We start from the raw sequence: 13424 nt of genomic DNA on the forward strand, positions 1-13424 counted from the left end.
ATCGGATCTTAAAGGAAACTAAAGAGTGATTTCATGAACATTGCAGAGCTCCTGCGACATTCATGTGGGATTTAAGCAGAGGCCAGATTCTCCATGAAGCTTTTTTCTCTGATGTGGGCAGCGTGGGTTTCAGGGTCGTTTGAGGTCAGCTTGGTGTGTCGGGGCACTGAATGTGGTTACGAACGTCAGGTGAATAACACACGGAGGTCCATATACCAGGATGAGTAAGACTGGACGGAAAAAACGCCGGTCGTAACACCCGCTTCTTTTTTCAGACGACATCTACGAACTAGAAGCTTCATGAGGAGATGTCAGTCTGGATCATCAGGTGTGAGCTGTGCCGTGAACATAATCACGGGGCACCTGCACCTGCGGTGTGCATCAGCACAATTATACTGTGAAGTTGGGATGATGGTGATGGTTTGGACGCAGTGGGACGGACAGCGTGAACATCCAAGTATAAATGAATTCATCATGAGTAACATGATGCTGCACATGGTGAGTAAACGCGTCACATATGGCCCACTGGGCTACAGAGCTTACAGACACGCAGCTTTACGTTGTAACCTGAAGAGCCAGACCTGAAGCTGCTCCAGGATCTGTTTCACCAAGAAAACCATCTCTGTGCAGAACCTCAGACTGGATCTCCAGGCTCGTTTTAACACGTGAACATAAACTATCGGGACCTGAAGGTCACCTTTAACCCCAAACACTGGATAAACAAAGGAAGGGTCCACTGTCGTGTGTGTTTGGATCGGCAGTAAAACTGGTGCGGGCAGGATATACAGAAATTTTCAGTGAGAAATTAATTTCTAAACTGACGGCATTAAAATGAATTCATGGCCAGTTCCTGTAACGTTTCTATAAGAACTGCTCAAGGCGGGAACATCTGCTGGTGCAGCAGGTGGGTGATTGAGGTGGGGGTGGGGTTTGGATGACCTGTGAGGAACTGAAGAAGCGGTTAACCCTGTAATGCCAAATGTATCACGTGAAACATGACTTTGAGGCCTCTACATTTATCAGCGTGATTTTTTTTCCTGTGTAACCGTAATAAACTGAACAATAAGTTTGTAACATTTTTGTGCAGTTGCTTATAAAGTAAAAATCATAAACAAACTGATATTAAATACAAACAAGTCTGTCAGGTTTAATTGAAGATTAAAAAATGTGAATGTTTGGAGTAATTATTTCATGATCCAGGCTTTACAGGGTTAACAGCCTCTCTCTGATTAACACGGGGATGTCGACGCTGCTTTGATGGACAGGAAGTGAAGTCACAGCTGGCTGCTCGCTCAGATTCATCTGTGATCGTTCCCTGTTTAGAAGCTCTGTCTATCCTGAGGGTACCCTGACCTCTGGTCCGACTGAATCTACGAAATCTACGAACTTATTGCTAAAAAGCAAAAAAAAGTGTTTTGTTTTTTTGTTTTTTTAAACAGCTGGATCTGTTTGGCGCTCCTGGACTAAAGCAAAACGTTTATCTTTACATCTGGCTCCATCATCATTTTAAACATATATATATTTAAAGAGAATATCTAATAATACACTGAATGTTTATTTAACAGTCAATTATTATAATTATTATTATCATTATTATTATCATCATTATTATTATCATTATTATTATTGTTGATGATGGAGCCGTGCAATGGGTTTGTTTGCAGTGTTTAAACAGTTTGAGCTGCAGTGTACTGAGCAGTTGGGGTCGTCACAGAACGTTTTTTCTTATAGAAGCGCCAAAGCATGACAATGACGATGATGCCAGACGACAGAAGGCTAACAGCGATGGCTCCGGTTATCCACTCCGGCTTGTCTGGGTGGGTGGAGTTTGCTGAGGAGACAAAAACACGAGGGCATTCTCAGTATCATTATTATTTTCACAGCTCGAATGGAAACATCCTGCTGGATGGTGATAGTGTGGTCCAGATGTTGAGGTGCTGATCTGACTCCCTGACAGAAACAGACTTTTTTTAAAGTCTTACTTCCGTTTCTACAGAGTGCCGCAGAGTCCATAGAGGTGAAAAATATTTCAAATGAGCGTGTGCTGAAAGCAGAGCGCTCTGATGAGGCCGTAGGAAGGACAAGAAGAATTTGTTTAGTGTTTGTTAATGAGGCAAATTTAATTGAAGGTGGGCTGTCAAGAATTAGCGATTAAACAGAACGTAGAGAACAGTCTGGACCTGTTTTCATTCAGCTCTGCTAGGAGGAGCTTATGTATGAAAGGACCCAGGGATGCTGAGATATAACCCTCAGCCTGCTCTGCTGTTAGCTTTTTACTAAGACTTAAACAACCTGCCCAGGAAAGACGTCCTGTATGTGCGCCCTGCATGTGCCTGTGCTCCTAAACCAAAGTCATGTGGCACAGCTGAAGGTGAACGGGAAGCACAAACCTTCAGGAAAAAGTTTTTAAGATCATCGATTTAAACTGAGTGAAGAAAAGTGCAGAAGTTTGATATCTGTGGCTTCTCCTGTCTGCTCTCCTCAGATATGAACAGTTTAGTCTTCGATGTTAAACTGACACTAAACTGTTATTAATGCAAAATAACCAGTTAGATTCTACAGGGAGTACATATGTGAAGTAATCCATTACTTTAAAGAAACAGTCTCCAGGTGTTCCTCTGAGCTGAGGCGGTGTGGCGTTTACTGACACTCTGTGAGGCTGCAGTTCATGTCAGAGTAGAGTGAGGAGACTTGAACACCCCAACCTGTTCAGGAAACATGTGACTTACAGGAAGGTGAAGCAGGGTCCAGGTGAGAACTGCAGTTCACTAGAAGAGAAAAAGAAATGTTGTGAATGAAACAGCGGATGATGGAAAGCATTTCCTGTCTGCCGGAAAAACGAACAAACAAAAAACAAAAAAAATTTTTAAGCTGAGTGTGGGAACACCTGTATAAATTAATTATTAATTATTCTTTACAGCTCTCACCTGCACAGTCGATCTCCTGCAGCATCTGAGGGAAAAAAAAGTTGAGGTCAGAGCTAAAAATAGTTTTCTGAGACCATACAAAGAACAGGAAACAGTTGCTCTGTCAAACTGTGGAGATGATCTGATTTTTCTGCTAATATCTTCTCTGACTGAGAAACTGAAGAAACAGTATGCTCACATTTGCAACCTGTTAATCAATGTGTAACCCCGCCCCATTTCCTCACGTTCTTCTGCTCCTTTTTTGCTTTTAACAGCTCCATAATCTCAAAAATAACATGTTTAAATTTCCTGTCATAAGTTAAACAAATAAACAAACAAAAAATGGATCAGATACAGAGATGGACAGTTTGTTTTTCAGTTAGTGACACAGAAGTGTTCAGGGAAATCAGCTGCACGCACTGAAATATAAATCTGTGTTTTGAAATGATGAACTCCGTTTCTCTAAAGTTAAAATATCACCGTTAAACTTTGCACACTGATAGTTCAGCTCTGAGCTCAGCAGTGGAAGGTTTTTAGTCTTTTTGTAATAAAACCACAGAAAAAAAGGTCTGAATCTGAGCAAGAAGCTTGTTTTTACCCCAGAGCACTCCAGGATGTAGCGCAGGGGACGACAGTCAGCCAGGATAATGGAGTCGTCCGTCAGACTGTGGACTAAGGCTTCATAAAAGCGTGAGCCTCGTGCCATGACGGTTTTCTGCAAAAGAAACAAAATACTTGATTATTACCGTCCATCCTTCCACTGCTGCTTACGCAGGTGACGGAGGCAGCAGTCTAACAGAGACTCTCAGACCTCCCTTTCTCAGCAACCTCTGAAAACATCAACGCATTCCCACACCATCCGGCAGACATAATCCCCAGCCAGGAGATGTCCTGGACACTAAACCACCCTAGCTGGCCGACTGAAGTAACATCCATTCTTGACCTTTCCCTAACTGTCTCAGAATCGCTCTTCGTCTGGCCCCTCACCCAGGACCAATTTGCCTTGGGAGACCCTAACAGGGGCTAAATGCCCCCGACAACATAGCTCCTGGGATCACACGGGCACACAAACCCCTCCACCACGATAAGGTGGCGATTCACGGAGGGGGTTATTGTAATTCTTCAGCAGCTAATCAAGGTTGAAATGATTGATCAGCAGAACACAGAGGTAGACTCTCTCAACTTTCATCTAGCACCAGCAACAGGTCAGATTTTGTTGCTCTGGGATTTAGAAAGTGCATTTGGTTTGAACAGAGACACAGGCTGATGTTACAAACACAGTTAAAGGCAATAAGAAGATCTTCAGCTGGACTGTAAGCACTCAGTGTTAGGACCTGAATGCAGCAGATCGATAATCTGATTATTAAACATCCCAAAGCTATTAGTTCGCCCCAGTATGGTCCAGTGGGTCATTCTGTGTTTTTGAGTGAAGAGTTCACAGACTAAACATTACTGACTGGAGGTGACAAATGATTCCACATCTTCCACGGCGAGGTTTACTTTTTGTTTCATTTTTCACGCTGTTGCCACTAAATGTTGTTATTGTAACTGTGTTGTTTCCATAATCGAGTTTAAAAAGTGAAAACGTTACTTTACTGCTGTGTAACATTTGCCTGAACCCTCCGAGTTTCAGGTTTCACAGAACGACGAGAAATGAAACGAAAAACAAAAGAGCAAAGACACGCACATCCACACACACACACACACACGCACACGCACACACACACACAAACTCTATGCAATGCCGTCAGCCACAACTTTACAACCACACGAGCTTTCGCTGAGAGGTTAATAAAGCAAAGAATGTTAATAACTTTGTGACTGAGTTACATCAAAGCTGCAGACCAAGAAAACAAACAAATTCTTCTGCTCTGCTTCTTTCGCTTCACCTCACGGGGAAAGTCCAGTGGAAATCTGGGGAAAGTCCTCCTGCTATTGTTCCCTTTTTAAAACTCTGTTCACCGACTTTATACGTAGATTCACCGAGTCCTAGCATCCAAGGGGAAGGTCAAGAAGTTTCCAAAAAATACAGAATAGATTTATGGATGAAACACAAAATAGATGCCACAATAGAGAAAATAAGCAATAGATGAGAAATAAAAATAAAAAAAATCTACAACTCTCTGTATATAAGGGCACCAAAAGTAAAGAGGTTTGTGCTTGGTTGATTATTTTTGCTATAACAATGCTTGTTGGCACCTGGCACCTTTTCCTCAGGCAGGTCAGTGGTCTGGTCACACACTGCTGTGGGATGGATCCCATTCATCAACGAGCGTTTGTCAGCCAGTGTGGTTGTGTTGGCCACTCTGGCACAAAAGGCTGATCCCACAAGCGTTCAGTGAGGTTGAATGGGTTCACACCTACAGCCAATTGATAATCGGCAGTTAAACTAACCCATTAACCCGTCTTTTGACTGAGCCGGTTGACTCCTTTTTCCCTACAGCGCATTGCGCCACAGCTTGTGAAAGTCGCTTTGATGATTTATGATGTAATACAGCAGTCAAACCTGCTTCCTGTCTGATTACCTCACCCTCAGCCTCTGTCAGAAATTCTCAAACATGCCTGATAATCTGTGTGTGTTCACAAACAGGCGTTTGGCATTCGATCAGCAATTCCCAGAGAAAGTCCCAGAGTCTGACTTCAGTCCTTCTGCCTGCAGAGTATCTCTTACTTGTCTGCATCACACAAACACAGCATGAATCTGGTTTCCTGATCAGCTTCAGTCTGCCTTAAATGACACAAACGTGACGGATTTACTGCCACAGATACAACCTCACAGCATAGGCTGACTCATTTAACCAGGTTCAGATCAAAGAAAACTGGTTTCAAAGACACCTGATTCTGTGAAAACACCACAAACCTCCACCTCAGAGCTTCCTGCTGGCTCACAGCATCACTGGCAGCAGCTACTGTTTCTCCCCTGATGTGAAGATCTGTTTCATGATCACTAAAATCAACTTTTCACTCAGCCAGCTGATATTTGCTTTGTCTGAGAATCAAAAGAAACACTTAAGCAATTGAGGAAGGCCACACCCAAAACATGGCAGCCGAGGCATTAGGAAGTATAACTGGAAGGACTAGATTTGATACCCATTCAGGTATTTATGTATGGCAGGATCTGACATTGCACTGGACCGTATCTCTTTGAGACTTCGTCCTGCTCAAGCCTCAGAAGCACCTCAAACTCAGTGAGCATTCTGAAAACGAGCTACAGACATAACATCGAGCCTGAATGTACCTGAAGATGTGTCCTCTAGGAGCAAACATGCTGTTCTTCTCTTAGCCTTTATCAATTCATTTGTTTTTCACCTGTGCTATGTGAGCCCCGCCCCTCACTGCTGCTAGTCACCTAGCAGTCGAGTCACCTTGAGCGCCTGTGATCACTCGGGTTTACATTCCCTGTCTGTTTATGGATTTCTCTGAGGTGCACAGCCAGTCCAATGACCCGCCCAATGTTTGAAGTGTAAAAGCCAGTGACATAGTTCTGTCATGTCTGTGTTTATGCCTTTTCTCTGCTGACACACCAAAGGACCAGGAGAGCTCAGAGTTCTCCAAACAAGGAAGTTAAAAGAACAAAATCTATGATGTAATCGTGGTGTTGATCAATAGGAGCAGGTTGTGAAAGTGAAATGTGTAATTGCTTGTGATTTGCTGATCTAACTCTGAGACCATGTGTGCAGCAGTAACAGCAATGGCATCATGTTGAGTGTGGTGGACTCACGTTCTGATCCTCCCAGCAGGTTCTGCAGCTGGATGAACTGGGCCTGTGTGGCAGCTGGAACAGGACCGACCCATTAGAGAGCAGTGTGGAGTTACAGGTTAGACTTGATGGAGACTCTGCTGCAGAAGGCTGAAGACCAGGCAGTAGCACGAGGGCGAAAACTGAAAGTAAACAAACGGCACGGTCACACAACTTCAAAACTCTGACACTGGACCAGTCTAACACCTAAAGATGGTCTCAGAGCTACGACGGCAGTTTGTTGCTGTATAAAGCAGCAGCAAAAGTGGAATGACTGGATCTGTTCCAGATGTTTACATCTAAAGCCAGCTGTCAAATTTATAGCAGTGCTCTGATACTATATTTTAAACTGTAGGGGCACACTAATAGAGCCTTGTGGGACTCCATACTGTGTTTAAGGTCTTCGATTTGATTACCAGAACATTTCTAAAAGCTGAGCTTCAATTAAATTTTAGTTCTATAGCACCAAATCACAACCTCAGTCGCCTCAAAGTGTTTAATATAGGTAAAGACCCTACAATATCACAGAGAAACACACCATATGAGCAAACACTTAGTAACAGTGGGAAGGAAAAACTCCCTACATTTGCTCTGTAAGTTATAAAGATCATAAAGGTTCTAAAAGGTCTGATAGCTGAGGCCCAAAGAAAAAATGCTGTTTATGATGCATTACTTCAGAGGGCTGGTTTACAGAGGATTAACCTTATGTGAGGTTTCTTGACATTGCAGCTGTATTTGAGAGTTAGGAATATTTATCTGAGCGTGATAAAACAGAAAATCTAAAAACTGAAGAGAAGTGCTGCCGCTTAGCTGTTACAGGACGAGAGGCAGGGTACACCTGGACAGGTTGGCATTCAATCGCAAGGCTAAAGGCAACCATTCACGCCTACAGCCAATTTAAAAATCACCAATTACCTTATTAACCCATCTTTGGCCCGAGTCGGAGAGAATCCACAGACACGAGGAGAACAGGTAAATGCTGCACAGCTGTGAGGCGACAGTGCTAACCACTGTGACACCTGTCTTTTTTACTTTACCGATTCAGTGCTTTGTCTTGGCGACGTTTCAACTTAGTAAGTAACCGACTGCTAGCTGTCTGCTAGCTTCACCTGAACTGGACCTCCCGACCGTGTTTGTGCTGTTGGAGCATTTTAATGACATTATCTGTCCATTAATATGTCTGGAGTGAGGTTACTGTATTAACACACTGAGAAGTCTGAGTTCCAGCTTTGCTGAGTGAAATTCTGGGATTTATCCTGGATGTGACTGAACTCTAATCAGCAGGTATCTGTGTTTGTGTGATGCTCCCATAACGTCTGTAAGTGCAGACTGATAACCGGCCTAGGTAGTATTAAAAGAAGGCGAATGCCTTTGGAAGAGTTGCTCCTCCTCTTCCTGACGTGTTCGTGTGTTGCTATGAAACACACTCCAGCACGCTGCCTCACGTTAAAACTGTGTCAGAGTTTAAAGTGTGCCAGCCTCGGCGAGCCTTCTGCTTTTTATCACAGCATGTCCTGACAGAAGGAAACGTACAGAGTGAAAATCCCCAAACAACAGCTCACAACAAACACGTTTCCATGGAAACATTGAATGTTTGCATGGACTGTTCAGCTGACTGAACAGTCTGTGGTTCAAAGTTTTTCAGGCTGTGAAAGTCACTCTCATGTTTTATGACGCAATACAACCATCAAACTTTCTTCCTTCGTCAGTGAAACCTCCGACTTCAGCCTGTTAGTCAGTCCTCATCCTGAAAACATTCCCGATGACTTGTTTGTGTGTTTCACAGGAATCTCAAACCACTGCAGGATCTCACTTCACTTACATCTGTTAAAAAACAGATTCCTGTTGCTGGTTCCTCTCAGCAATGGGAAAACAAGTCCAAGAGACTCTTATCTGAATCTGATGTTTCCTGACCAGCTCCAGTCTGACAGTCTGACGTAACGACACAAACACAATGGATTTACTGACACAGATACAACCTCAGAGCCAGGGTGGGACTAACAAACTCAAACGAGGTTCAGTTAAAGGAAAACTCGTCTGCTTTCAGCTTCAGAGACTCAGCTGATCCTGTGAATACACCACAAACCTCCACCTGTTATCCTCTTTACCAACAGAAACACTCAGGAAAGCAAACAGGTGAATCTGAAGCAGCTAAACTCACCAATGACACATTAATACATCACAGTTCAGGTGACCTTGTGTTTCACTCTATTTGGGATTCCCAAAAGGTTGATTGTTTTCATCTGGACGTGATGTTTTCAGTGAGAGAAACATTTCGTCACTCATCCAGGTGACTTCTTCAGTCTCAGCTGAATGAAACGTTTCTTCAGATGTAATTTACAAAGGTCAACGTGTGAATCTCGCAGGTCAAGCAGTTAGAAAGAGAACATCCGATGAGCTCATCCAGCATGAAGCAGTGGAAAGAGGAAGTTTCAAAACACACTTAAGACTCAACCATCGTGATGCGTACAAACTACCCTTAAACATGCAGAAAATACTCTGAAACGACAAAGATGAGACCATTTCTCATCTAAATGTTTAGGCTACGTTCTGATTGGCTGTAATTTGCAAAGGTCAACATGTGACAGGAAACAAGGCTCACAAACGGCTTGTAACAAACTTTAGCTTCCATTCATGATCAGATTCACGCGATCAGTCCCAAATGAAACCACATCAAACATCAGAGACTATCAGCAACCTCCAACCATCAACACACAAAACAGGGTATAAAGAGACCTAAAGGAGAACTGTACTGAACCATGAAACCTTTGAGAGTAACAAAGGCAGATGAATCATTCTCATTTCTCCCAGTGCTATACACAGAGAGGGCCTCGTTATTAGCAGCCTGATAACAATCTGAAAGAACGAGCGAAGCAGAATCTTGTGTGACCTTTCAGAACTCTTACTGATAGGAAGCTGTAACCACCTGATTAAAAAGTGGCTTTGCAAAAAATAGAAATCTTATTTTAGTAAGGGTCAGTTAACCCAGATCACAAACAGACACACAACAACACCCCAGCGTGTTTGGATCTGCTCTCTCTGACACTCGTCCCCTGGGCTCGGAGTGACGTCAGCTGCACTGATGGCTGTTTGTTTGTCTTTTTTTCTCCTTTCGTTTGAGCTGAGCTAGTTTCATTACTGCAGCACGGATTTGAAACTCCACCCAACAAAAAGTCCCCCAACAGCCCAGCTTTCCCCTCACGTTTAGTGTTTTTGTGCAGACCGATGATCTGTAGGTCAAAGGGCAGGCTGCTGTTTCCACGCTCCACCTGTTCTTACTTGCAGGTGAGACTCCATGACAGGGAAATCAGCACCGCAGAGTTCTTTAAATATGTCAATGTCACAGATTTAAAGAAAGTTGTCACAGGTTCTTCTTGGTCATTCGCCTGTTTCAATCACATTCACCCTTCAGGCAAACAGACACAGGGCTCAGGAATATAAAACGGTAACCAAAGGAATGTGCTGTTCATAATAATTTAGCGGGTTAAGATAACAGGACTGGTCATCAGTGTCAAATTGTCCCATTATTCAGGCTGATTGATCAGTTTGCATATTTATTTGAAGGATGGAGACCGTCTGCCTCCCCTCACAGGAAGCCAACATGAAACACATCTGAGGGTCAAAGCAGGAGCAAGAAACACCTCCTCTGAGCGCCGGACTTTCCAGGAAATCACTTCACATCAACTAAATCACAGCTGCGTGTGCAGAAAGACTGAAAACACTGAAGCCATCATTAAAAATATGATGTCTGTTACTCTGTTTTTATTTACTGAGTGCAGCTGGCACTGTAATATGCTGTAACTACAAGAGTGACGTCATTATCACTCGTGATCTTTTTGGCACATTATAAAACAACAAGTTATTTATGATGAATTCAATTCCAGCAGTCATTTTTTGGTAAATACCGGAAATCCCTTTTTGACTTTTTGGCACAGCACCGGCTATCGGAGTGCGTCAAAGTGTGTCTGTGTTCACCTGCTGCAGGTGAGACAAACCCTGACTGTGGCCCGCGGATAGTTCACAGAAGAAAGAAAGCGAAGGAGGAAAATTTGAAACAAAGATCACACACAGACACCGTCAGAAGGACAGACAACTCACCGTACACGGAGACAATCATGATGTTTATGCTGGGAGAAATCGTCTTGTTGGCAGCTTCTTGGCGGGTGCACTGAGCCACGGGGCGTGTCTGTTTGCTTTTACGTCGGAAAGCCCCGCCCTTATTGCTTCTCCCCACCCTCCCTTTTTGACGCCATCTGTCGGTGGTCGCTATCATTACACTACTTTAACGTCTCACAAACGTAATAATAATAATAATAATAATAATAATAATAATAATAATAATAATAATAAGTTTAGACCTTTTCTGGGGGTCCTCTAAATTCCATCATAGCATTCTTTAAATATCTCCAGTAATCCTAATAATAATAATACTACCCTAATGTCAAATTTAGCCAACTTTTCTTTTGGAGATGGTAAATGAATGAAAACAGGCTTAAACACGCAGAGTTCTTCATGTCAGAATGTCACAGTGCACTCGTTAATACAGACTAGAGCAAATTCTCATGCTGGAATATCACGAGTTATCAGCCCAGGAGCTGATGAGCATTAGTGACAGAACCAGGGTTTTCTTTCTACATGAATTTAAAACCGTTACCTATCAGCAGCAGCTCCCAGTCAATTACAATGTTGTAATAATTTCTGCTACACTATTACATTTACCATTTGTGTGACAGCACAGAGCTTGAGAGGTAAGAGTGGACATGTAGTCAGAAGCACAGTTATAATGCCAAGGTACCTTGTGCTTTGCCCACATTCACCGATGGTGATCATTTCACATAACAAAGCAGCGATTTGCACCGTTATCAAATGTGGATCTCCAACCTGCTCTAATAATAACTCAGATTATTTTTGTTATTATCATTTTTGTGTGATTGTTAGAGCAAAGAATGAGTGAGGAGGATGCAGAGATCATACAAAAGTGGGAAGACCAGGTGAGCAAATTTGCAGGTAGGAAAGAAAAACCATAACTGTCTGGGTAATTTAAAAAAAAATTAGATTAACACCCATTTCACGGATGCTTTGTGTATTTTCCAAAACTTAAATTTATAGTGGACATTCTAAATAGTATTGATATGAACTGATATGCATTTAACAGAACTGACAGGACTATAAACATGCATGAACAGGAAGGATCCTTCTGATCTTTGCTGTGTCTGCACGCCCACATTACCTGGTAATGGTCATCGTTTAAAAGGTGCTGCTCAGTAACCAAACATCGTTGTGTTATTTTGTCCTAAATATGCAAATCTGTCTCATCTTTGATCAGCTCACAAAGCTTGACTACTGGATGCTTGTGTTTACCCTCAGAGTGACTTATATGACCTAAAATTAATAAACAGAATTTAAGAGGAGGGAGTGGAGGACACGATAGAAACAGACCTATTAGTGAACCAGGCTGGAATAAGCTGAGTGTTGCTCCTGTTTCTTTCAGTCTGAAACACATGTGTTGGGGTAAGTTTAATGCACTCAGAGCTGATCAGTGTCTTTAAACTGAGCTGCAGATGAGACAAACAACATTACAAAACAATGTTGTGATCAAAAATAAATGGATTCAATGAAACTCACTGATTATATTGGTCATTGTTGGACTCTAAAGTATTTAACATATATATCAATGATGTGTATTGTGTCCAAAGTAGTAACAAATTATACTTTTTCCATTATACTAATATTTTTTGTTCCCAAATGTATTGGATGAGATGAATACTAAAATGAATAACTGTCATAACTGTGGAGCGGTGAGGAGTGTGGACCTAAACGCAGGCACTAATGATTAGCTGTGAGTGAGTTTTATTTTTACTGGAAAGAGAAATGCAAACAGAACTAAGACTAAACATACAACATACAGAGACAAATCAGGAGAATGGAACTAAACCTTCACTAGAGCCATGACACCAGGAACACAGGGGAGGCACAGAAACAGAACAGAAACCTCAACCAGGAACTATAAATATAATACAGAAAACAATAATTCAAAGAGTATAACTTAAACCAAAAAACACTGGCTCACAGACCCAGTACCACGACAATAACATGACGCTTTAGTTTGATTGATGAGCTTTCTTGGGATAATAACAGATGAGAGACTTAGCTGAAAAACACTTGTTAATGAGGTATTCATCCCAAAATATCGAGAAGCATTCCAATACTGTCAAAGGAAGCTAACAGCAGTGGCTAATATATCCTTTACACCACCTTATTAGAATAACGGTGGTGTAAAGGAAACAAACAGTCAACCTTAAATACAGGAAATGGATCACTGTAGGTCAAAGACACAAGACCACAGGAGTGGTTTGCTCAGGAGCCACACTCCAATGTAATTTACTTTCCATTTCAGTAGGTGGCGCATCACTACACAACATGTAAGGTGGAGCTGAACAACAAGAAAACACTTGTATAGAATTGTATAACATAAAAAACAGCTGTGATCAGTTTTTTATGATATCTTAATCATCTTATAGTACCATATCACCCCATTAGAGCACTTCACTGTCACACTGCAGGCTTACTTGTTGCTCCTAGAGTATTTAAAAGTAGAATGGGAGGGAGAGCCTTCAGTTTTCAGGGGAACCAGCTTCCAGTTTAGATTCAGGAGACAGACGCTGTCTCTACTTATAAGATTAGGCTTTAAACTTTCCTTTTCGCTAAAGCATATAGCTAGTTTTGGATCAGGTGACCCTGAATCCTCCGCTTGCTGGGGAATTCCCATGATGCATTGA

The 13424-nt window shown here is 42.2% G+C and overlaps 1 protein-coding gene across 1 annotated transcript; it reads right to left on the reverse strand.

Annotated features, from left to right (window-relative positions):
• Window positions 1-1616: 1616 nt before the first annotated feature.
• Window positions 1617-10918, reverse strand: LOC118454129 (uncharacterized). Its single transcript, XM_087835812.1, has 6 exons — window positions 10744-10918; window positions 6628-6788; window positions 3505-3621; window positions 2928-2952; window positions 2730-2768; window positions 1617-1831 (listed from the first exon to the last, which is right to left on the reverse strand). Exons 1-6 carry the CDS (start codon window positions 10916-10918, stop codon window positions 1668-1670), a joined length of 681 nt encoding a protein of 226 aa, XP_087691938.1. The 3' UTR covers window positions 1617-1667.
• Window positions 10919-13424: the final 2506 nt, after the last annotated feature.

The sequence above is a fragment of the Neolamprologus brichardi genome, chromosome 23 (assembly GCF_056152115.1).
Source record: "Neolamprologus brichardi isolate AB-2024 chromosome 23, ASM5615211v1, whole genome shotgun sequence".
Lineage (NCBI taxonomy): Eukaryota > Metazoa > Chordata > Actinopteri > Cichliformes > Cichlidae > Neolamprologus > Neolamprologus brichardi.

Excerpts from the sequence above, each read along its gene's own strand:
- LOC118454129 (XM_087835812.1), bottom strand. The coding sequence starts at position 10,918 with ATGATAGCGACCACCGACAGATGGCGTCAAAAAGGGAGGGTGGGGAGA. Across the intron at positions 6,789-10,743 it reads CATGATTGTCTCCGTGTACG|TTTTCGCCCTCGTGCTACTG; the intron begins GTGAGTTGTCTG and ends GTTTACTTTCAG. Across the intron at positions 3,622-6,627 it reads CCTGCTGGGAGGATCAGAAC|AAAACCGTCATGGCACGAGG; the intron begins GTGAGTCCACCA and ends TTTCTTTTGCAG.